The sequence below is a fragment of the Magnolia sinica genome, chromosome 10 (genome assembly GCF_029962835.1).
Source record: "Magnolia sinica isolate HGM2019 chromosome 10, MsV1, whole genome shotgun sequence".
Taxonomy (NCBI): domain Eukaryota; kingdom Viridiplantae; phylum Streptophyta; class Magnoliopsida; order Magnoliales; family Magnoliaceae; genus Magnolia; species Magnolia sinica.
Window position 1 is genome coordinate 73,882,954 of NC_080582.1, and position 24,353 is coordinate 73,907,306.

Consider the following 24,353-nt stretch of genomic DNA (forward strand, 5'->3'; position numbering starts at 1 on the left):
ATTGTTTGAGACCATAAATAGACTTCTTCAAACAACACACAAGATGTGAGTCACTTGGCACAGAAAACCCCAGTCATTGATCCATATAAACTTCCTCTGCAAGATCATCATGTAAGAAAGCGTTCTTCACATTCAGTTGGAATAAGCGCCAAGACAAATTGACCACTTTAGAAATGATCACATGAACGAAGTCAAGGTTAGGCATTGGAGAAAATGTTTCAAAATAATCAACCCATATGTTTGTGTCTAACCCTTGGCGACTAACCGAGCCTTGTATTTGTCAATGGAATCATCAGGAAGATATTTGCTAGTATAAATCCATCAACATCCAACAATCTTCTTTCCCTCAGGTTATGGAACTAACTTCCAGATTTTGTTTTTCTTAAGGGTACGCATTTCTTCCATTATAGCTTGTTTCCAGCCAGGACTACGCAAGGCTTCCTTCAAATTATGAGAAACAAATGACAAGAATATGGAAGTTACAAAAGACCTAAAAGATGGCGAAAGATGCTGGAATGAAACAAAGTTACTCATAGGATGTTCAGTGCAGGAACAAGAAGGCTTACACAAGCCAATAGGAAGATCATTGATCTTGTAGCTGTGATCAACATGAAGATCCTCTGCTCAGATACCAAGTAGAAAAGAAGAGGTTGAGAGAAGAAATAAAGAAAAATGGAGAAAAGGAGGAAGACAAGGTGAAGAAGAAGAGAGATAAGAGTTTTGGGTTTAAATTTAAAAGAGGTGTTGTGTTAGGTCAAAATTACTAACACAAACCTTTTATATTATTTAAGAAAAGAAACATTACAGACTCTACAAGACTACTAAAGGATATGCACAGGCGCGCGCACACAATTTACAATATTCCATCCCTACATATTCAAGCATGTTATAACCAATCCGAAGTTCGACATAGATACCAATTTGCCTTTGATTTCACAATTGCTCTTTTCAGGGTTAAGTAAAAGCTAACTAGTCGCAACTAGAGCCTTATGTATATTTTTTATAATATCATTGTAAAGTAGGGGCAACCCAAAATCCAATTGTTCTCACAGAAGAATGAAGAACTTCAGCATTTAAAATAAATAAATAACCCACAGGTTCTGTATAATGCCCTACGCATGCCAACGTCATATATGTACATGAACTTGGGCTATTAATCAGGTAGCTTCCCACGCTGAATATGCCTTATCCCCACCCTTGTCAGTTTTAAAATTTAGAACTACAATTTGTGTCATTCTTGTGGGGGTGAGAGCGAATACGGCCATAAATATGATTGGTGCAGTTGGAAAGCTATTAGTAGGCCTTTTCAGGAAGTCGATCTAGGTTTAAAAGGCTCAACGATATGGATAAAGTATTCTGACCAAAAATGCTTTGGCAGCTTCTCTCAACGAAAAGTGTGTTTATTCCCATTGGCTAAATATGTAGAGAAACATATTTTGGATATCGCCCATCACGGGAAGGACTCGTATTGGGCCCACATGTTGAAAATAAGGAATTGTTCCCTAATCATGCTAAGCAGCTTATTGTGAAGTGAACATTTTATTTTTGAAAGACGTGTGGTGGGAAACTGTTCTTTGTCGTCAAGTTCTGATATTTGAAATTGCACACCCACACACACACACACCACACAATTTACATAAGTTCTGATATTTGAAATCACCCAACCCACACACATGCCCACGCACGCACGCAACCACATGCGCACGTGCACAATCACACATGCACACACAGAAACAATGCGCGCGCATGTGCATGTATGCATACACACGCACATACACAAAGAAAGAAATATTCCAGCACCAATGTGACTGATCTCATATGCTGCTTTTCAACTAGATCAAACGAATCAACAACACCTTCGTGTTACCTGGAAAAGAGAACTTGGATATAAGACTTTGCATGATTTAAGGTTGGTGGTTTAATATAAATATGGAAATCGATTTCCCAACTTCAGCTCATATTTTACCATGTAAGGAGTAAAAAAGGTGCAAAACTCTAGCCCGTATGGCAACAAACATTTTTCTTTCATCTTGATAATATGACAACCATGCATCCATGCCTTGTTAGAGAAGCTTACCTATGAAGTTGGTATTGACTTTCAAAAAAGAATCGACGAAGTTGAAGTTCTCATAATTTGTCCCTGAGCTACTTACAAATGATGATGTCATTATATTTTCTCCACGTAAATGAGTCAACTGCAATCATTTGCTCATATTCTTGGCTCAACTGGGTGGCAGGACTCCGGCCAGGCTGTGCTAACAGTCCAAATGCAACCCTAAAGATAGACCGTACTCTACAATTTTTTATTGCTTGTCATTGAATTATGGAAGTGACCAATCTTTTATGGTGGATCTGCATCACCACATCTGATTCCATTCATTGCATCTAAAGGTTCTTTTGGACGAGGTTTACCATAAAAGGCGCGTACATTGTTGGATCACCAATTGATTGAGGACAAACTGTATACACCATTCTCTTCCTTGGTTCCTAGGAAGCAAAAGGTATAAATTGACTCAAGGTCACTTTTTATGCTAAAGCCATATCTAGCCCTTGTCATGAGGTTAGTCTTATTGATTATTATGGACATTTTTATCCCACTTAAGATTCATCTTTGATTCCATAACTATAGGAAGTGATTGCAGCAGTAGTGCCATAAAAGTCCTTTTAAGCTTGTTTATAAAGAAGAAGATGCAAGGAGGAAGTATGCTGAGAGAAGTACAAGAGGGGAGAGATGCATAAAACACCATCTTTAGACATGACTCTAAGGCTAGTTAACTCTTCTTTGTTGTTTTACTAAATTTGTTGGATAGATCAGGTTGGACATGGTCAAAATGTTAGCTTGGCCAAAAATGCTTAGATATCACTAAGCCTTATCCCAACTAAATGGGGTTGGCTATATGAATCCTTTTCCACCATTCTACGCTATCAAGGGCCATAACTTCAATCAAACCATAGATCATCAAATGACTCGATCATTTATAAGTGCTAAATTGAATATTGCATGTATGGATTTGGGCAAGGTTTCAAGTATCATCCAAAACCGGTACATATCACGTGGTGTGCCTGTATTGCCCATGAACAATATTGCGTATTGGCCCAAAACTGCCCGATACAAGGCGATACAAAGCTCTATTGGTGGTGAATGATACAATACCTAATACACCAATTTTAAACCTTGATTTGAGATACTATCAATTTCATTCAAAATCATCATCGTCGACGTCGTCATTTAAGCCTTATCGCACTTAATGGGCCTTCCCCTTGCCCTTTTAGAGACTTCAACTTATACCAACTACTCCTAACGGGCACGATTCTTGGTCTTCATTGCACATTTTGGTTAAAAATTCATTTAGGTAAAGATGCAAGGGAAATTACCAAATGACTGATAACTTTATTGGTGCTGAAGTTGCACATAAGGATTTCAGATACTAACATTTTTTATTCAAATGTAAAATGGAAAAGGTGTTAAAGATGAGTACATGTATTGACAGGCCTGACCATCACATCCTTGTGTTTTGGCTTTTGGGACAATGACGCAGCTAGTGAGGTTATAACCAAGATGCATCAATTGCTGGTTGAAAACTATTTCCAAACCTTGTTTTTGGCCTTGGTTCAGCCCTGTGCCATTGAAAATTTCTAGGAAAGCTCTCTCTAATCAAGGGCAAGGTGGCATCATCATCATTCCTTGTCTAGACTTGTCCCAGCTATAGGGTACAAGTCTTGTTTTGCTAATCAAGATTCAAAATGCAAAACTCTAATGATTTGCTCTGGCAAAGGTCTGATTGGTGGCTGCCCACCCAAATATCAACCCTCCTTTACCTAGACTTGCAACCAGCTGGCACAGTGGCACTTTGCTTCAAAGTGGAGTTAGTATTGACAAGCATAATCAATAGAAAAAAAGAGTTAAACTAATATGTGTATATATTACGTATGGATTGGAAAACATAACTAATTCAAGCTATGTAGACAATGTTTTAAAACCTGGACTACCCCAAATGGCCAGACCAGATTGGACCAGAAACGGCCACAAAACCATGCCAAGCCTCTTCAATGGTGGTCAAAAGTTTTCCTAAATAAAACGTATGATCACCCCAATAGAGCTCGAATCTACGACCTCCATAGAGAGCCAAACATCCTATACCCTAAACCCAAGGGGTTTGTCTACTTACTCCCCCTCCAAAAATAACATTAATAGGTTCATCCAAGCATATCCATGAACATCAAAACATATAAAGTAAGACATTTGTCTAAACATAAAGACCAAATAGTTTTGTAATGGCTCCATCATGACCACTTAGGAAAAAATAATAATAAAAGACCATCACAACACTAGTCTATTTTGAATTACCCTTAACCAAGCAACCCACACTTCTTCTTCAGTGATATTCATCCACATTTGCATATATTCTTCCTTCTCCCAAACCATCATAAGCACAACAATGTATGATGGATCCGTTTTCATTAGCAGTGACATCTCATTTAAAGAATTCTTGCACTCTTCGATGGTGGCTCTAGGATCAGCATCCTTTGCAAGGGTTTTTAGAAGAGCTTCTATTGCGCTTTGAGTCTCATCCTTTTTCTCTTTCTTGCAGTGTTTGTTATGAACAAGTTGATCAATATCACTTTCAGTATTAATGCTTTTCGAAAGTGGTGTGGTACACGGTGTAAAAAGAGTTTGCGGGTTGAGTTTAGTTGCGATCCGTGAGGGACCTTCAACTGGTTGAGATAGGGATCCATCCTCAGGCATTCCTTCCCTATGTGAACTCCAACTAGTTGATCTAGTTGCTAATATGTCGTCAAACAAGGCTGCCATCTCATCTAAAAATTGAAATTGCTTATTGTGAAATTGTTGTGTCCGAGTGTGTCTGTGATACAAACAAAGTGAAGCCATATCTTAGTTAATCATATTGTCTTTTTGATAAATTATATAATATGAATATCATAAAGTCAGCATTTACCTTTAGGTAATCTTCCCATCTCTCAGCTGGACAATCCAATGTATTCGTCGTTGCATTAAAGTCATGCCTTGTAACACTCGCTAACTTCAACCATGTTTCATATTGCTTTTCATATAATCCTATGAGTTCTTTAGTAAAAACTTTCTCGTTTTGTTTTTTGAGTTCTTCTATGGTTTGATTCCATAAAGTTGGCTTCAAAGTTCCTCTTGATATTGCTTCATTATTTGCTTCTTCAAGCCACAAGTCAATGAATAGTTTCATCTGTGCGGGATCACTCTAGGAGTCTAGCTCGCCCTACCACTATCCCTAGGAGCCATTCCCTATGTGAAAGTAAAAATATAGCCAAGGTCATATAGAATTTGATTTGTGTGCACAAGTCAACCAAAGGAAATGTATAATTGATTTGTTAATTGATTGTATAGAAGTTTATTTTATTAAATATTAGAATGGTTTTCATTAACGAGGAATTATCATATGATGTATTAGGATTTCAACCAGAAGCCCATTTTTCCATTGCAAAATTTCTAGAGGCTTTTATCATGGATTGCCTATGTTTCCAGTGACGTAGTAGTTTTTGCTCACAATCTAAGAGAGATTAATGCCATTTCTAAAGAGCTAAACATGTTGTATGCTCAGAGGGATATTAATGAAGGGACATTTTCACACCGAGCTCGAGTGGGGTTGCCTATGGGGATGCAGGGGCACACTCGGGGTGAGCGGCCCGTGTGAGGTGGGTGGCTCATGCGAGGCGGTACCCATGTGATGTGAGGCCCACGAAGGGGGTTTGGCCGAGGTCCTAACCCATGCGATGTGGGGCCTGGGATATGAGATAAAGGGATTGATTTGCCATGCTCTATCAGTTCGACCTTTTAGAGCAAGTAGTTAATTGTCTTGCATCAAATTGGTATCCGAGCGGGAGGTCTCATGTTCAAGACTCCTCACCGGGGGTGATTAATGCAAGGACATTTTCACACCGAGCTCGAGTGGGGTTGCCTGTGGGATGCAAAGGCACACTCGGGGTGGGCGGCCCGTGTGAGGCGGGTCCCACCCATGTCATGTGGGTGGCTCATGTGAGGTGGTACCCATGTGATGTGGGCCCCACGAGGGGGGTTCGGCCGAGGTCCTAACCCATGCGATGTGGGGCCTAGGCTATGAGATAAAGGGATTGATTCGCCATGCTCTATCAGTTCGATCTTTTAGAGTAAGTGGTTAATTGTCCTGCATCAGATATGCGCCCAAACCTCTCACAGGTCTTTAGTTGTAGCAGGGCTTGAGCATCCTTCATTGTATTTTGGGAATTCTCTCCCTTTGCAGGGGCACACTAGGGGTGGGCAGCCCGTGTGAGGCGGGTCCCACCCATGTGAGGTGGGTGGCTCGTGTGAGGCGGTACCTATGTGATGTGGGGCCCATGAGGGGATTTCGGCCGAGGTTCTAACCCATGCGATGTGGGGCCTAGGCTATGAGATAAAGGGATTAATTCATCATGCTCTATCAGTTCGAGCTTTTAGAGCAAGTGGTTAATTGTCCCGCATCAAATATGGGCCCAAACCTCTCACAGGTCTTTTAGTTGTAGCAGGGCTCAAGCAACCTTCATTGTATTTTGGGAATTCTCTCCCTCTCCTTTTTTGATGAATCTGTGGTTGTCCTTTAAAAAAAACAATAAAAAATGGTGCAACCAAACAACACCCTAAAAGAACCTAAGTTTCTATCAAAGAACCTTGAGTTTGTGATCTTTGCTTTCTTCCATATCTAGGTTCATTTTAATTTCCAGATGTAACAAAAAGAATAATAACCATAATAAATAAATAAAAAGTTTGAATTTCAAGTGTTTTTGCTCTAGAAAGCCGGTGGGCCCACCTTGACGGATCCATATCATTCATTTGGTGAGCCATATGTGGATGGGCAACATGTTAGAAAAATCCATTGTCGGATGATTTTAGACATCTGAAATATATGGGTTTTAAGATTATGATCCGAAAATTGACTGTTAGGGCTGATCATTCTTTCTTTTTCTTTTTAATCAACTTGTATTGATATGAAATATGTGTTTGAAGGTGGTGGCATTACCCTCTCCCTTTCCTGTTATCTTTTGGTGTCACATTAAGACCCGAGTGATGCCCGTGGGCTTTTAAATTCAGGCCTAAATCCTGCCCTTCGCAGCCATATGCTGGCTTCAACCTAGGCTTGATAGTAAAAGCTGTGAAGACTACACACTAGCTGAATCCAGACTTAACATAGGATTGGGCTTGGTTTAGTGGGTCAGACGTGCAGTCCAAGCCCACTGAGGGCTATCTATTGGATAATCTTCTGAGAAATTTTTCTACAAAAACTATGGTATATCCTCTGCCATGTTTGAATGCACCAAATATCATGATATTTTGCACCAAATTAGACTGATTAATCATGAAATTTCTACAACCAAACATGTCTAATATATTACTAAAATGAGACAAGCTCATTTTTCTGCAGCTGTCAAACAGGGCCTGCCTGAGTCAGTGGAAACAAATTCCAAAGTCTCCATGAATTCATTCCTCCCCCCCCCCCTCATCATCATCATCATCATCATCTTAGCCATGCTCCCATAAATGTGCGGTTAGCTTTTTAAATGGAAGATTTGGTAAAAGTTCTACAATCTGCTGCCACCAGACATCCACCTTCCTCCTTTACCAGGCTTCTTGGAACCAACCATGGCCGAGGCTCACATCGACACACACCCAAATGCTGGCATGGTCCCAACAGATACTTACCCCCAGCCCAACTATTATATCCACGGGTGTACCAAGCAAAGTAGGGTCATGGAGGGCAGTTGCTAGGCAAAAAGGTAAGCATGGAGTAAATCCAAGTTCCATGTCTCTTATAAAATTTTCACAATTCACAAGAGGAAAAAAAGAAGAAGAAAAGTTAAAACGTTTGCTAAGAAGAAAGTCATATTGAATCGATGATCAAACAAGAGTTACAAATTCACAAGATGCCACCATCATACTTCTAGAAGGGAAGGTAAGGTGTTAGGTCAGGCAGAGAAACAAATACAAAGAAACACTGCAAGAAACGGATGCATGGAACTCCTCATATTATGACTCTTATACTAGTTTAGCCCAACAAATGGAACAAAGGGATCCAGAAGTGAAAAACACTTGTATTTGCAAGGGGAAACAAGACTTCTGGGTAAACCATTGGCCCAAGTCATGCAATTTCAAATCCCAATTTCTGGACCACAGGATACAGGAGCAGGAGATATTGGCGTTGTGAGCCTAAATTGCTTGCCCAATAACAGTATGGCGCTACCATTGAAAACCCCAAATAATATGAACAATATTAGTCTTCTTCTCAAGATACCTAGAAGAGGAGAATGAAAGAGAAAGGTAGAGAGAAGCCGTGGCGGAAATCTTACCGGAAAATGAAGATGGAACAGATGCAGATGGAGAGTCCTAGGGTTTGCAGTCTTGCAGGAGAAGATGAAACAGATGCAGATGGAGAGAGAGTGCTAGGGTTTGTGGTCTTGTTGGAGAAGATGGAACGGATGAGAAAGGCATGAGATAGGTTTTGAAAGCTTGAAGGGTAATTTTGTCATTTTAAATTGTTGGCAGGAATATTTTCATCAATGTTCATCTAAAAGTTTAAAGGAAAATCACTTGCTGCATTGAACGATAAGTGATGAGTGGAGGGCCGATAGCTGAAAAAACCACAATTTTAACTGATAATTAAAATCAAATGCTTAATTTTTTTGTATTTACCAAATGGGTCTGACTTCCCAAAATCACTGAATATCGCATTTTTCAGTTACAAGTGCTGAAAATAAGTTTTACAAACCGCACGTAAAGATAAAAGGGGAATGAAATAGAGTTGAAGTTGGTGTACCTCTTCCATCCCTGGAACATGTTTTCTCTTGGATTCCATCTTACGAGTTTCCTCTAAATTGTATTGCTCATTAATTGATGCTTTTGTGGCAGACTTGGGTGAAGAAGCCATTTCTGTAAAATAGATGACAAAAAAGAAGTTCCTATACTTATCAATCTTGAAATGATTAGATAAAAATATTGGAAATAAAGAAGTACAAAAGTAGGCCTTGTTACCTTTACTCTGTTCCCCGGTTAATAAACCCAATTACAAATATTTTGTTGTAAAAAACAATAGTCATCAACAAAGAAAAAATACAAAAGCAAATGACCCATTATAGACGGATCTAAACGTACATGCAAAGATCTAATCAAAACCCTTAAAGAAATATGATCTACATGAAGATGAGGAGAAAAAAAAAATCGAGAAAACACTGGAAAAATGAGCACCAAGACACAAATCTAGGAGTGCATCTATAGATATGATGCATACAACACGAAGAGCAACATAAAATATACAAAGAAAGCAAGGAAAACAAGCAAGGAAACTGGAAAAAAAAAAAAAAAAAAAACAGAGAGAGAGAGAGAGGAAGTAAATCGAAGTTTTCTACTTCTCAATGGATTTACACAAAAATTGATCATTTCCTCTCTAACAAATTGAACAGTTGTGTGACTATCATTTTTCTTATTGATTGCAGAGGGGAATGGTAGAACCACATGGTAGCATATGGTGGATCAAGTCATGCAAATTTAAACCATTCACATGCATACATATGTTAATCCAAATCATTTGAACCTAAGGCGCACAACTAAGGATAGGGCATGGCCTAAACTCATCGCGATTCTTTCGATCAATGGCCACTAAGATTCTTAAAAAATAGAAAATGTCCATTGTTCATATTAATGAGCAAATATCACTTGAGCGGATGGCTAAATTAGTCAGGTCAATGTGATTTTGGGTGGTACACCATCCACAGTAGTGCCCATAATCTGGACAATATCAAAAGACTGAATATGCACCACATGCACAGTGGATATTTTCATGAGTATGAACCAACATGTGCTTTGTGAACTGAAAGTATCATATAAATCCTCTAAGGTGAATGTGTTGACAACTGCTCTCGAGGAAGTCAACACGTTCTTGTGTCAATGGACACCTCTTGAATCAGTGAAATACAATTCAATCCCATAGTGCCAACATTCATTTCTATCATGTAGGGAAAGTATATGATTCTCATCCCATGCTATAGAACTTTCTATACATTAATCATGTACCAATGACCTGGTCTATTTAATGAAAACTTTTGGTCCTGATGTGGTGGTTGGGACACAAAGTTCATAACCTTAGATAACTTATTATTATTATTTAAATTTCTATCTTAAAAAGCTATTTATTACCATCATTACAGCCTTGCCCCATTTACAAGAGGTTGCTTTAGAAAACCATTTCGCAAATGATTCCAATTCAAGATCTAACAATTAGTATGCATACAGGCCTTCGTATCCGCTCTCAAAACTTTGACCGAAGTCCTTTTAGATCTTCCCCTTACCCTCCTTCAAGCTCTTCCACCCCAATCAGAGTTCCTCACATATCAAGGCTTTCTTGAGCTTTTGTAGCCCTTGGCTGAACCATCACAATCGTTTCTCCATCATTTCTCCTATTAGGGCTACTTTAAACCTACTATTGATGTCCTCGTTCTTGATTCTATCATTCCCAGTCTCGGCACACATCCTTACCTCTGCAACACTCTTCCTATAATCATGTTGCTTCCTAATTGTGTCCATATGCAGAACGGGTTGGGTGGTCATCTTTGTAAAATTATCTCTTAAATTTCATTGGCATGCAGCAATCACACAACACTCCAAAGGCACATCTCCACTCCATCCACCCAACTTAAATCCTATTGGAAACATGCCCATTGATCCCTCCATCTCTTTGAATTACAGAGTGAAGGTAATGAAAATTTTAATTGAAGCCATGACACAGACTATTCCTACTAAAATTACATTCCAAATACTCTCTTTCTATTGTTATTTTGTAAAGCTCTGGACTCTAGACTCTAGAGCCTTCCTCTAAACATCAGATTTAACATTCACCCTCTTCTCTAGTCCCGTTGATTAACACTGCATCATCTGCAATGGCAAAAAAAAAAAAAAAAAGTGTTCAACATGGCACCTCCTCTTGAATAATTGTGGTTTATTCATAGATGAAAAGTGCAAAAATCAAGGGCTTAATGTCGACCCCTCATGAAGACCCTCCATTATAGGGACTTGCTAGTCTCACAGTCTCACTACAAGCTGTTGTCACTCTTGTAAAACCCCTCTCGCACATCTTCAATGATTTAATATCTTCCTGAGAACCATTTGCTCCTTAGTAGCCACCACATAACCTCTCTAGCTCCTCCATGTATGCATTCTCAATATACATTTTTTTTTTTAAAAAAAACATATGTATATTCATATTCTCTCTATACTTTCTATCAATTGTTTAAGCAAATAGCCCGAAATTTATCTCTCTAGCATGAAGGAAACTAATTCTCCAATATCCTTCTTTCCGGACGTAACTTTTGCTTGAGCACCCTCTCCTAGAGATTCATAGTGTGACCCATCAGTTCATCCCCGATAATGTTGCACATAGTGGTTCTCCTCCACTCATTTGGTTTCTTTGTAAATTTCTTTTTTCTTTTCTTTTCTTTTTTTCTTTCCCTTTTTTTTTAAAAAAAATCTTTTTTGAGAGACAACAAAATAATTTATTAAGGACCCCACCAAAGGCGAGAAAATAATACAACTCTACACTAAAACATAGAAGCGAACAAGGGAATAGCCTCCTTAGCTGCTTTTACAAAGGGAGCCCAAGCCAAAACGAGAACCTTCAAGTTTTCTCATTCCTGAAACACCACCCATTCCATTCTTTCCAAATAGCCCAAAAGATAGCCATGATGAGAAGCCTCTCAAACGCTTTAGCATCTTTCCCCCCACCCTTACCATGCCAAGCCCACAAGAGAGCCTCTATGGATTCCGGAATCACCCAAGGTGTATTAGCCACCTTAAGGAAACAGCCCCATACTTCATGAGCAAAGGTGCAATGAATAAATAAGTGATCAATCGATTTAGTGCTCTTCATGCACATAAGGTAGATGTTTGGGAGTATGAGAGACCTACGTTATCAATTGTTAACACTCTCTTTCTAGCCACCAACCACACAAAACACTGCCACCCATGGAGGAGCACTGTAAAACTAGTGGTGAAACAGATAAGGAGGTGAAGGGCTTTAAAGACCCATAAATTTCTTTTTCAAAAGGCTAGTTGACATCCTCACAACATTTCTTTTTTCCATCCTTGCTCAAGCTACATGTACTTCCCTTTACTCAAATTCCAACCTCCCAACATTTGCAGCAGCTAGTCTCTCCATCTCTCCCTAATCACTCAAATCCTTCACCAAAACCCTTTGGTCCTCTCCTACGGCATGTAATGTGGTTATATCTCTCTATTCCATTTTTGCTAGTTTGTATAATTTTTTCTCTTATTTTTAAGTTTTGTATGGTTTTTTCTCTTATTTTTAAGTTTTCTATAGTTTTTTCTCTTATTTTTAAGTTTTACTTATTTCTACTGCTTCAGCGATCCGTAGTTTAGGATCCGTTTTTTACTCACAAAATCTATTTAGGCCCAAAGAGCTCATAATTTAAATATCCTCTGATGTAGCATATCTACACTCTAATTTAAGCCATCCAAAGTACCTTTTTAAAGCGCTTTATACCAAAACCCTATCTGATAACCTACACAGAAAACATAAATCCATGAAACTTCTGATATTCTCCTCTAGGCTGTCTCTTTGCTAGAAAAGGAAATCCTCACATAGATTTCGCATATGAGCTAATTAGTTTTTGTTTGGGAAGCTCTTCACTGTTGGCTTGTTGATGTTTTATTGAAGGAAAGTTAAAGTATTATGAGGAAATGAAATAGTGCAAAATTTGAAATAACAAAAGAAAAGATGAAAGAGCAAAAATGTTTTACAATGGACAAATTGGTAGGAAGACTTTGATAGTGATGTTTGGCAATTAACCCAAACAACCTTCATGGAGAATGCTCCATTGTAGCAAGTGCAGGGGAACTTTTCTATGCACCTAGTTGCATTTGGACGCATGGGCAATCCAAATAATCAATTTTGGACAGTTAATTTAGTCCAACCAACCTTTCAGAAGCTGCCTTGAAAAAAATATCATGTAGATCATATGATTCTAACCATCCATGCACCAATCCTCTTTTACATAATCATCCAAGTCATAGATTGAGTTGCGCCATAACCTATTGTATTCATTAGAAATCCAAGGTGGGGCCTGGCAAATCAATGACGGGCACTGATTTGTTATCCATCCATTTTTATATGATATTTCATTGGATGGTTAGGATCATCCAAATGATGTGGCTTTCTCTTCTTGGTGGTCTATAAGAAGTGGGTTGGACCAAATGAGCGGTCCCGATCAACGACACTGAAGGCCCACATGTCGAAATGCAACTAGGTGCGTAGGAAGGTTCTAATGCACTCAGTGCAAAAGACCATTACCCTAATATGATTACTCTTCTACCAGTCCATGTTTTGATTTGGAACCTTTCATAATTCATAGCATTTTAATTGAGGCAAGTTCATCCACAACCATTGTAGACGAGAATTCCATGCCACTTGCTCCATGTGGAGCCACCGTGGTGTGTTTGAGGCATCCAGTCCGTCCATCGGGGTCACCCCACCATGAAAACAGGACTGATCCAATCATCAAGTGGGCCACGCCATACAAAACAGAGAACATCCATCCGATGATCTGATCGGTGGCACGTAATGGATGGACCACCCCGTGAAAATCTCCAGAATGGGATCAATAGACAGCAGCTGACGAAAGAAAACGAAAAAAATACAATCGGTCTACATTCAGTGGAAAAAGCACAAACATTCCATGGATAGGATCTTTTTCTCTGTGAGATTTCAAGGGCACGGTCCATATCAACGTATGAACGACCAGATCAACGGACTGGATCACCTGAAAGATGGGCCCCAATTACGCATATGCTCAGATCGAAGATCATATAAAGAGAAGGGAGAGGGTTTTTACAGCCGCCGTATCGAGCTTCCTCTCTTCTCTTCTCGAATTTGAAGATTACTCGAGATCTCAAGCATCCAAAACCCTAGAAAATGAATGGATGAGTTTGAGAGAAGTGGGCGGGAAAAGGTTTGCTGCTCTCCCTTCATTTCACTATTTCAGAGAGGATTAGGTGCTTCCCGGGCAACACCTTAGTGGGTGTTACGCCTACTGTGGGGCCCACATTGATGGCTATTTTTTATATCCACACCGTCCATCTGTTTTTCCAGATCATTTTAGACATAATTGAAAAAATAAACAGATAAAAATATCATATAGACCACACCACTGAAAATAGTGGTGAATGGCCATTAAAAACTTTTTGTGAGTTACATAAGCTTTGGATCTTGCTGATCCTTTTATTTTCCCTTCATCCAGCTCTTATTGACCTTATCAACAGGTTGGATGATAAAGAAACATCACGGTGGCTCCTAAGAAAATTTTAATAACATACATTTAATCAACTATTATTTCTTTAGTGTGGTCCACTTGAATTTTAGCTTTGCTTAATATTTTTGGAACCATGTCCTTGAAAAAATGAATGTACGGACTCTGTTTGAACACGGATACAAGTGATTGAATGCTCACTTAGTGTGGTGGGTGTGTGTGTAAATAATAATAATAATAATAATAAACTAAGGAAATACCCGGGTAACACATAACCCTCTCCCTTCATTTCATAGGTAATAAAGAATTATATGATACTATGGTTCACATCTCACATCTCTGTACATTGAATAGGCCTTATTAATTATGGCAATGGGGCAGGTGATCCATACCATCTACCTGTTGAGTACCACAGCTGATTGCTGTTGTGTTTCTCTTATCAGAATTCTATTTTAGGTCACATAAAAAATGGTTAAGAGCTTCAAATCAAGGAAGCATTAGATTCATAGTCTATCCACGGTGGGACACAATAGACCAATGGTATGGATTACAAAATCAAATATGTGGATTGGGTGTTACCCCGGATGTTCCCTAGTTAGGAAGGGCTTGAGGGGCGACCATAATGTATTGGTTTTATCCACACAGTTCATCTATTTTGCACTATCATTTTAGCTACAGTGGCTCAATGATAGATAGATATTTTGGATTTTAACACTAAGGTTAAGGTTCCAATACTCAAGTGATATATATGGGTGTGAGGGTGAATAAAAAGGCTTAAAATGAGACATCTAAGGCTAAAAAATATACTTAATCCACTAAACTTGACTTAACGGGTGAGTCCAGCCTTTGGTCAATGATGAATGGCCCAATCCCAATTTGTCATGCTACTGGCTCAAAGTCAACGATCCTTTAATCTCTTCCTTTAAAAACTGGGGAAAAAAAAAACAAGCAAACCACTTCTAGTGTAATCTTCAAGTGTTCCACGTTGTAGCAAAAGAGGGAGAGGGAACATGAACGAGAGTTGTACGAACAGCAAACCCAAGTGAGCAGCACAAACGCTGGAGCTGATCGTACCTCCCACAAACCTTCCAAATGTCTTAAGATTTGGCGACTTCAAGAAATTGATTAGGAACCCTTGATCAGGTAGCAACTCATTTGAGCAGTAACCCTTATTTTCAATTCTTGATTTGTTGAACCAGATTGGATCTGACCAATTTAGAGTCAACTCGGATAAGTCGCACTGGACTCAACAAATTCAGTTGGTCTGTTGGAATCCCTTCTCATGTAGAGGGGAGACGCACACGTCAGACTAAAATTAAGTGAAAGGCATTTTGAACCTTTTGTCTTGGCTCTTTTTTTTAGATTAGTAAAAAATATGGTTTTTTTTTAGAGAGGGATAGACAATAGCTAGCAATCTTTTTAGATTTTTTGTTTTTTGTTTTTTGTTTTTCTTTGAAACAATTGAATTTTTTTAGGAAAAAATATGTTCTCTTGATAATTGTACTTTCATTATTTTCATAATAGATTTGTTGTTGGACTAGGTCCCATTATTTTTCCCTGTATATTAGAGGGTTTTCACGTTAAAAATCTTGATATCTTTTTTGCATTTTACATGTTTGATGAAACGCTTGCCTAGGTTAGAATTGATCATCCTTCATTAAATCTCTCCATATTGTTAACACCACTAATTTACACATAGTTGGGAAAGGTGTTGCTTTCCTTGCAATTTGTATCATAGCTTTGATTGGAAGCTTAGTCATATTTGGGAGTTTGTTGTTCGTCGTGTGTATTAAAATGGAGGCAATTACCACAATAAAATGGTCAGTTTTAATGGCTCCAATTGGACGATTTAGAAAGCTAAGATAGAGGATATCTTATATTGCAAGGCGTTATACTCACCGGTTAAAGATGATGAAGTCAAACCAAAAGACACGTTAGATGAAGACTGGAAGAAGTTAAATAGGAAAACCATTGGACATATTCGGTAATGATTGGGTAATAGTGTTTTTCACCATGTGTCGAATGAATCTTCTACTAAGACCATATCAAAAAAGTTAGAAGCATTGTATAAACGAAAAGCCATCGGAAACAAGGCCTTTTTAATTAGAAAGCTCGTAAATTTTAAATATAAAGAAGGGAGTTCTATTGCAGAGTATTGTGAATCAGTTATCTATTATAAAGATGGTATTAAATGATGAGCTACAAGCATTGTTATTGCTCATCTCTTTACTTAACAGTTGGAAAACTTTGGTGGTATCTCTTAACAACTCGACCTCGAATAGTGTGGTTACTATGAATCAAGTTACAAGCAACTTACTCAATGAAGAAATAATAAGAAAGTCAGTTGACTCTACTCACTCACAAGCACTTATTATCGAAATAAGGGGAAGAGGCAAAAGTAGAAAGCCCCATTACCGTGAGAAGTCACGAGGTCAATCCAAATTCAGAAATAATATCAATTGCTATAATTGTGGCAAACTGGCCCACTACCAATATGAATGTTGAAAACCCGAGAAGGAGAAAAATAGAGAAAACGGAAAGGAAAATGAAGAAGCGAAATATACTACCACCGCTGTGTCTAAAGGCGAAGCTGTGACATTTACATCTGGTGAAGTTGCGTGTCTCTATGGCAGGTGTCAAGATACCAAATTGGTAGTTGATATAGGTGCTTCGTTTCATGTTACTTTCAAAAGAGATCTCTTTACAACAAAGAAATTGGGTGATTATGTTGTTGTCAGGATGGGCAATGATAGTGCTTCAAAAATAAGAGTATGTGATGTATGCATCAAAACATATATGGGTTGCACATTGACCTTGAATGATGTGAGACATGTTCCTGACATTTGGCTCAATTTAATTTTTAGACATGACCTAGATAAGTGAGGTTATTTGAGCTACATTGACAAAGGTGATTGGAAGCTTGCCAAAGGATCCATTGTTATCGAAAGTGGAAAGGCATGTTATACACTCTACGAGACTCAAGCAAGATGTGCAAGAACGGTATAAGTATTGTTGAAGATACCTCCTCACCAAACTTATGGCATAAGTGGCTTTGCCATATAAGCAAAAAAGTCATGCAGATTATGATAAAGAAGCAGTTTCTTCCTAGCATTAAAGGTACATCTCTTAATTTCTGCAATCATTGTTTAGTAGGCAAGCAACATAAAGTTTCTTTTCGCAAATTTTCAGAAAGAAAGTCGTGCATTATAGATTTGGTTCATTTTGATGTGTGTGGTCCCATGAGGTATAATTCTCATGGTGGTGCATCATATTGTATCACATTTATTGATAGCATTTCTAGGAAGGTTTGGGCTAATGCTATGAAAACTAAAGACCAAGTGTATGAAAATTTTCTTCACTTTTATGTTAATGTTGAAAGAGAAACAAGCAAGAAGCTAAAATGCATCTAGATAGACAGTGGTGGAGAATACATGTCAAAGCTGTTTTAGGGGTATTGCATCAAGAACGATATTAAGCATCAAAAGATAGTTCCTATGAATCCTTAGCAGAACGACATGGTCAAGAGGATGAATAAAACCATTGTTGAATACTTCTGTTATGGGCATATGATTTCACAACAGCTTAGCATGTGTTATATCCTTACTTATCATGTTCCAATTAAGCTTCTGAGGCTAAGGAATGATCAACAATGTTTACCTATAGGGCTAGGATCATCTAGAGGTTCAATGGTTGTCTTGGGTCAATGGTTATGGTCACTAAGGCACCTCATTTACCCGCCCTTTGCTCCTTGATGCTCAACGTAATCTTATGTCTTCGGTCTTCAGCTTATAAGGGATCAACCGACTACATTACACACGAAGTCACGTGATTGTCAAACAAGGTGCACAAATTAGTGCAATAACAATCTCCCCTTTGTCAATAACGTGATAAAAACCTAATCAAAATAATGTCATGGTCCATACCAATGACATACCAAAACAATACAAAATATTACATGTCAAAGATAAATGATTTACAACTCAATACAAACAAGACATGTAACACTAGCAATGCTCCCCTATAATTGTTCCCCCTATCTTCATCAATTCCTACATAAAATAAACAAATCCTACAAAACAGAGATAATTGTTTTGGTGGGACTTGATTCCCCTCTCCCATTTTGTCAGTGTTTGATAAAGAATTAATTTCATAGATATACCAATAAAAACATAATTTGAAAAACTCTGTAAGTCATGGATTTACTAATTATATAGCACATACTAATATGGGATTAAGGGGTGCATATAAATATTAAAACATAGAGCATATTTATTACGGTCATTCAACGGATATATAAATCAAAATAGGAATGACTAATGACAGTGTAAGTTAAAAAACATATGATACCAAAGTTCAACAACTTTAAAGCTCAAACTATCAAGATAAATGAGGCTATAATCTTCAAATTTACCAATAGAGTACAAGATGAGGCTAAGTACTCTGATTTTCATATAGTGCTTATCAAAGAGGCTGAAATCCTTTGATTTTCCAATTAGCCCTCAAAGACCTTCTAAGGTCACTTATCCCTCTTTACAACCCACTTCGGTGTGAATTTCCTAAGACCCAAATTATGTTTGGGAGGGGGAATGATATTCCTAAATGCATTTCCCTTAGGTGAATTCCTAGTTGAAGATCTATGTTTGGTAGGTGATTTAACTATATGAATCATACCCTAATAATAATTGCTCTTGATTAGCATTGACTTAGCCTTTTCATTAAGTTGGGCAATTAGAGATGGCAACACCTTCATCCGATCGGTCTTTATAAAAAAGTTGGAAACTCTCTCTTCTTTTCTGGTGATCCTTTAGGAATGCTTCTTCATTGGTGTGCCAATTTCTCAGTCACGAAGAATTCTCCACATTGGTTTTGGGACTGAGGTTGATTGGGCCCCTTTTAAGTTTGCACATTTAAATTTAAAGTACCCAATATCTCCATAAGCATATTACACAAGAGGCTCTCGAGTTACTTCCTAAAGTAGACGAGTTCATTTGGATTACAGAAGGGGTAGAGGCAAAGATGTGACCATCAAGTTTAAATCTTCTAATGTCCCCGATACGCTTATCCACTTACAAATAAATTCATGTCCTTGGATAACCTTATATTTTTCCTTATAAGTAGACATCATTCTTAAGCCTATAAAGATCTACCTGCTCTGATACCAATTGAAATTGCACGTGGCGTATGATACCACAACCATGTGTGGAAGCTTGACAAATCTATAGAATGGTGGTTATGTCCTAGAGGGGAGTGATTAAGACCAAATTAAATTTATGTCTATTAAACACATAATTGGTTACATAAACTAAAGTGCCAATTTAAACTAAGTAAATCAATTTAACACTAAGGCTTCAAAGCCAAAAGTGGGTCCAATCACATAGACTACACTAGATATGACATTTAAGCAACTAGTCTATATATAACAATGTACATGTGTGTGTGAGATGTGCTAACTATTAACTCCTAGCATTCATATAATCATTCATATCTATTATTCATCTAAACAATTACATAAGCATAATTAAAGAAGTGCTTATAAGGCAATTCCAAACATAAACATGTATGGTAGTTCGGTTTCCCTACTCCACTCCTAGTGACGCACTCGACCCATGAATTACCGAATTTCACTATCGAAGGTTTTAAATCAAATTTACCTCTAACCTTTACAGCATCACACAAGGACTGCGGTCCTACACAATAACCTATCTAATGTACACTCCCACCAGAGGCTTCCCAAGAAACTTTAGTTGATTTTCTATTGGCTAACTAACAACCGTGGTCTTGGTCCAAGGACCTATGTTTACTCCCGTCGGAGGCTCCCACGAGACTAACACGTACACACCTGTGTCCGGTGAATTTGGCCCTATACAAGAGCTCAGGTATTACACAAGAATCTATCAAATTTTTGTTATAAACTCTTACCCTCAATCTTACATAAGGAAATTGAGTATGGACTCACTAAATGACACATGCTTGTTGAATTAAGCCCCTTTGACACATCGTCTTGGGTTGCTTGATTGATATGCTCTCCCGTACTTCAATCAACTCCCCTTTTGCTTCCATGATCGTTGATGCTGATGCGTTGCTAATACTTCAACTTCAATATCAACCTTGCATGTGATTCTCCTTTGAGGTGACCAGGGCGATGGGAGGTTAGATGAATCTACTACAACTAATGAAATGCTATAATTCCAGGGGATTTATCTAAATGGGTGTTCTGGAGGGTTTATACAAGGATTTGACTATTGGTTCAAGTTTAATCTTTAGAACAAGGTGGAAGTTTAATCTCTAGAACAAGGTGGAAACTAAGTTCATGTTCTTCATTAAGATTACATTCCTCTTTTAAGTGATGAATAATAAGGAATATGACTTAGATCTCATGTATTTAGAGGCTTTGAATGTGAGATATGAGTGAGGGATCTCCTAAGCTTCTATTGCACCAAAAATTTATCCATTTGCCCAAAAACTAGATGCCCTTTTATAAGAAACTAATTTATAACAGCTAGTTAACGGCTCTGTCGATAGAATCGAAAGGGCCTTCGATGGGATCAGAGGTCCTTTGATAGGATTGAACCCTCTGTTGATCCGATCAGGAAATTTCAGAAATATCTATGTTGGTTGCTGGAATTATTCTTCGATTGGATTGAATGGACCTTCGATTGAATCGAGTCTCATCGACAGCCCGTCAATGGGATAAATGAAGACTCGAAAACTGCTGTTTTGGGCATATGATTTCATAGTAGCTTAATACCTCTTTTAGCTTTATTTATCATGTTCTAATTAAGCTTCTAAGGTTAAGGGATGATCCACAAGATTTACCTATAGGACTAGGATAATTTAGAGGTTTAAGGGTTGTTTTGGTTCAAGGGTTAGGGTCACCAAGACACCTCGTTTACTTGCTATTTGCTCCTTGATGCTCCACGTCCTCTTGTGGTTTTGGTCTTTAGCTTCCAAGGGCTCAACTGACTATATGACACACAAACTCACGTGATTGACAAACAAGGTACTCAAATCAATGCACTAACATTATTTTAGTGATTATCCATTTTGTCGACATTATTCGGCTGACATTTGTGTTGTTCTCTCGCCGATCCAACTTCTTTTCTCTGTCTAGAGGTATTCATACTTTGCAGATCTACTTGGCCATGTTAATCCCCAACGTTGGTGGGAACGGATCAACATCGACCAACATAGCCTCGGTTTCTTTATCTTAAAACTTGAACATTCCTAAATCTATGTTATCTTGAATCACGTTCCTAAAAGAAACACAATTTATTGTAAAATAAGAATGTTAACCATGCTATTTACAATATTTTATCTTTTTTAATTCATCCAACAAATGGATTTTTTGTTTTGGTGGAAGTTTGATGAGTTTGACCGTTAACAAAAAATCAAATATCTCGTCGGCCTTTATAATATTAAAGGAATATTGCCTGTTTTGTTCCAAAACTCCCTTAACTATACCAGAACCCTAAAGAGATTATTCATCATCGGTATTGGCTAAAGCCTTACAAACAAATGATTTATTAAGGTTGATTTCAGCCAATACAATCTTATAATTTAGGTCACAATAATAAATACCCAAAGATGAGTTTCTCCTTTGGTTTTTTCTTTGAATAGCCATTCATACCTAGTTGCTTGATCCGACAAATCTACTAGGTCTTCAAAATCCATTCCTTCTATTTTCTTCCGGAGCTCAATGTCTAAACCTTCTATAACTGTTTCACAAATTGAGCTTTCGGGAGAAATATTCGACATATATTCTTTGCTTTTTTAAATCGAGTGATATATTTTTCAGCTTGTTCGTCAAGTAACTATTTGAGCCGAGAAAAATCAGCTAAGGAAAACTCAGATTCAGTTCGATAAAACTGAGCATGGAACATTTCTTCCATATCTTAACAAGATTGCACCAAGTTTATAGAGAAGTTAATATACAAGGAAAACGTCATGTCAATCTGCGGATTTACAAACCATTTCATTTTCACATATTTTTTTGGTCAAAAACTCATCGCATTGTTAGGTGAATCGATCAATATGTTTCTACTGTAAGCTGATTCGTGTCTCCAGAAAATAACGAGAATTATGGTATTCTTATTCCATTCGATACTCCTGTAAACTAATCAACCCAATCCAGATACGGTCTATGACATTGGTATGCTACCTTATTTATCTAATTAATAGTTTCTTCCTGACCTGCAGGTACGGGGTTCGGGATTTCCTATTGGAGGTACTTGTAAACCATGAGCAAGCTGCATACCGAGCACCTGACTTCCGAGAATGTCATTATTCGGCATAAATGGTCCTACATCTGGCATGCCATGGTTCAAATAATTTTCAATTGGGCCGTTAAATTAGCCATTTCATCCGTTTCTTATAATGCTTACTTGTGGTGGCATATTTCAACCTACTACATCCGGGTCTGTTCGTATGTTGCGTGGAGGTAGGGGTGTACATCGAATCGAACCGAGTCGAGTTGGCCTCAGCTCAGCTTGGCTCGGTCAGCAATCAGCCAAGTTCGAGCCATGTTCGAGTTCGTTTTTTAAGCCGAGTTTTGAGCTTTCGAGTCGTGTTCGAGTTTGTTTTTCGAGACGAGTTTCGAGCTTTCGAGCCGTGTTAGAGTTCATTTTTCGAGCCGAATTTCGAGCTTTCGAGCCATTCAGTTTTTGAATTTTCGAGTTTCGAATTTGAATTTGAGTTTAGTTTTCGCGATTAATGTCGAAACTCGGAACTAGGAAGTCAAAAGTATCGAGTTAAAATTATAAATTTACTACATCTACATACATTTTATAACACAACTGAGCATAAAATAAAATATTAAATACAAACTGAAGACACTATTGTAGAGGAGATTCGTCTGTTGAGCTCGAGCTGCTATCCAAATCAAATACGTACTCGTTCATCTCTCCCGAATCAGAAGGTGGAAATAACTTTTTATCGCCCTCTTGCATAGTTGGAATTAGATTTTTCAAACTTTTTTTGTGAGAAGATTTATATGTAGTTCCCAACGTTCTGTAAAATGCACAAAGACTGGAAAGAAACTTAGTTGAATTCTTACTCTTCTTCTTTTTAGCCGTGCAACTTGAACCTGCTTCAATATCATGTTGTCTTAGAGGACATCGCCGATGTGTGGAAGCCTCTTCCATACTGCGCTTTAAGGCGAGTTGGAATTATTCTTCTTCCAATGCTAATAATTTAGTTTCCTCTTCTGCCTTAGAAAGTTTGGATGGGGGAGTAGAAGCTTTTTTGTTTGAATCAATAAGTGCTTGGAAAAGAACTTGGACTTTCTTTGGGGCTTTAGGACACGGTTTTACATCTCCACCTCGACAGGATAAGTATAATCTGTGCCGATTAGTTTTGTTAACAAACTTGGCTCCACATAAATGACATAAAATCTTAAACTTTCCAGACATTGGAGAATGGACTAAGGAACCATAGTTCCAAACGTTGATCGATGGTTCACTTGAAGACATATCTACATTATTATGTTGGAAAAATAAGTATTTTAGCAATAATGAAATACCGACATAAAGCAAAAGCAATTTATGGAAGAAAAAAAAAGCCATTAATGCTTGCATGTATAGCATCCATCAACATAACATAAAAAAATAAATAAAAAAGCACCCATTACATGACATTATTTTCAAGTTCCAATAAATTAACAAGAAATGTTAACCTAACTTCATTCATGTTTCTGTTGTTTCATGTGTTGCGGCTTGATACACATCCTCTTCCTCTTTTTCATCAATATCAGAACCTCTCCAACTCGGACGCAACCAATCTTGTGTACAAATTAATGCTTCCACTGTATCTGGTGCAAAGGAGCTTCGAGTCTTGCTTACGACCCTACTCCCTATGCTAAAAGCAGATTCCGATGTCACTGTTGAAATAGGAATGGATAAAATATCTCGTGCTATCGTCGATGGTGTAAGGTATTTTCCTTCACTAACTCTCATTTTCCACCATTCCAAAACATCGAAGTCTGAATCCTGCCGTAGTACGACTGACTCTTTGAGATACAAGTCTAACTCTGATTCTTTCATTTC

At 38.0% G+C, this 24,353-nt stretch overlaps 1 protein-coding gene and 1 non-coding gene across 9 annotated transcripts in view; one reads left to right on the plus strand and one right to left on the minus strand.

Annotated features, from left to right (window-relative positions):
- LOC131216987 (uncharacterized) overlaps positions 1–24,353 on the minus strand; it is a 37,890-nt gene that overhangs the window by 3,587 nt on the left and 9,950 nt on the right. For 3 of the 8 annotated variants that reach the window (XR_009157145.1, XR_009157149.1, XM_058211643.1), the window contains exon 2: positions 8,817–8,929. The exons of 2 other annotated variants lie outside the window; for them this stretch is intronic. Coding sequence is in view for 1 of the 6 variants with exons in the window: in XM_058211643.1 (XP_058067626.1) it covers positions 8,817–8,929 (113 nt within the window). In the remaining 5 variants the exon portion in view is untranslated. Of the gene's footprint in view, positions 1–8,349; positions 8,722–8,816; positions 8,930–13,899; positions 13,999–24,353 lie in introns of those variants that run through there. 3 more of the 8 variants (XR_009157148.1, XR_009157150.1, XR_009157146.1) reach the window with 2 other exon arrangements.
- LOC131217695 (U4 spliceosomal RNA) lies at positions 3,513–3,663 on the plus strand. Its single transcript, XR_009157288.1, has one exon. It is a non-coding gene; the product is annotated as a U4 spliceosomal RNA (small nuclear RNA).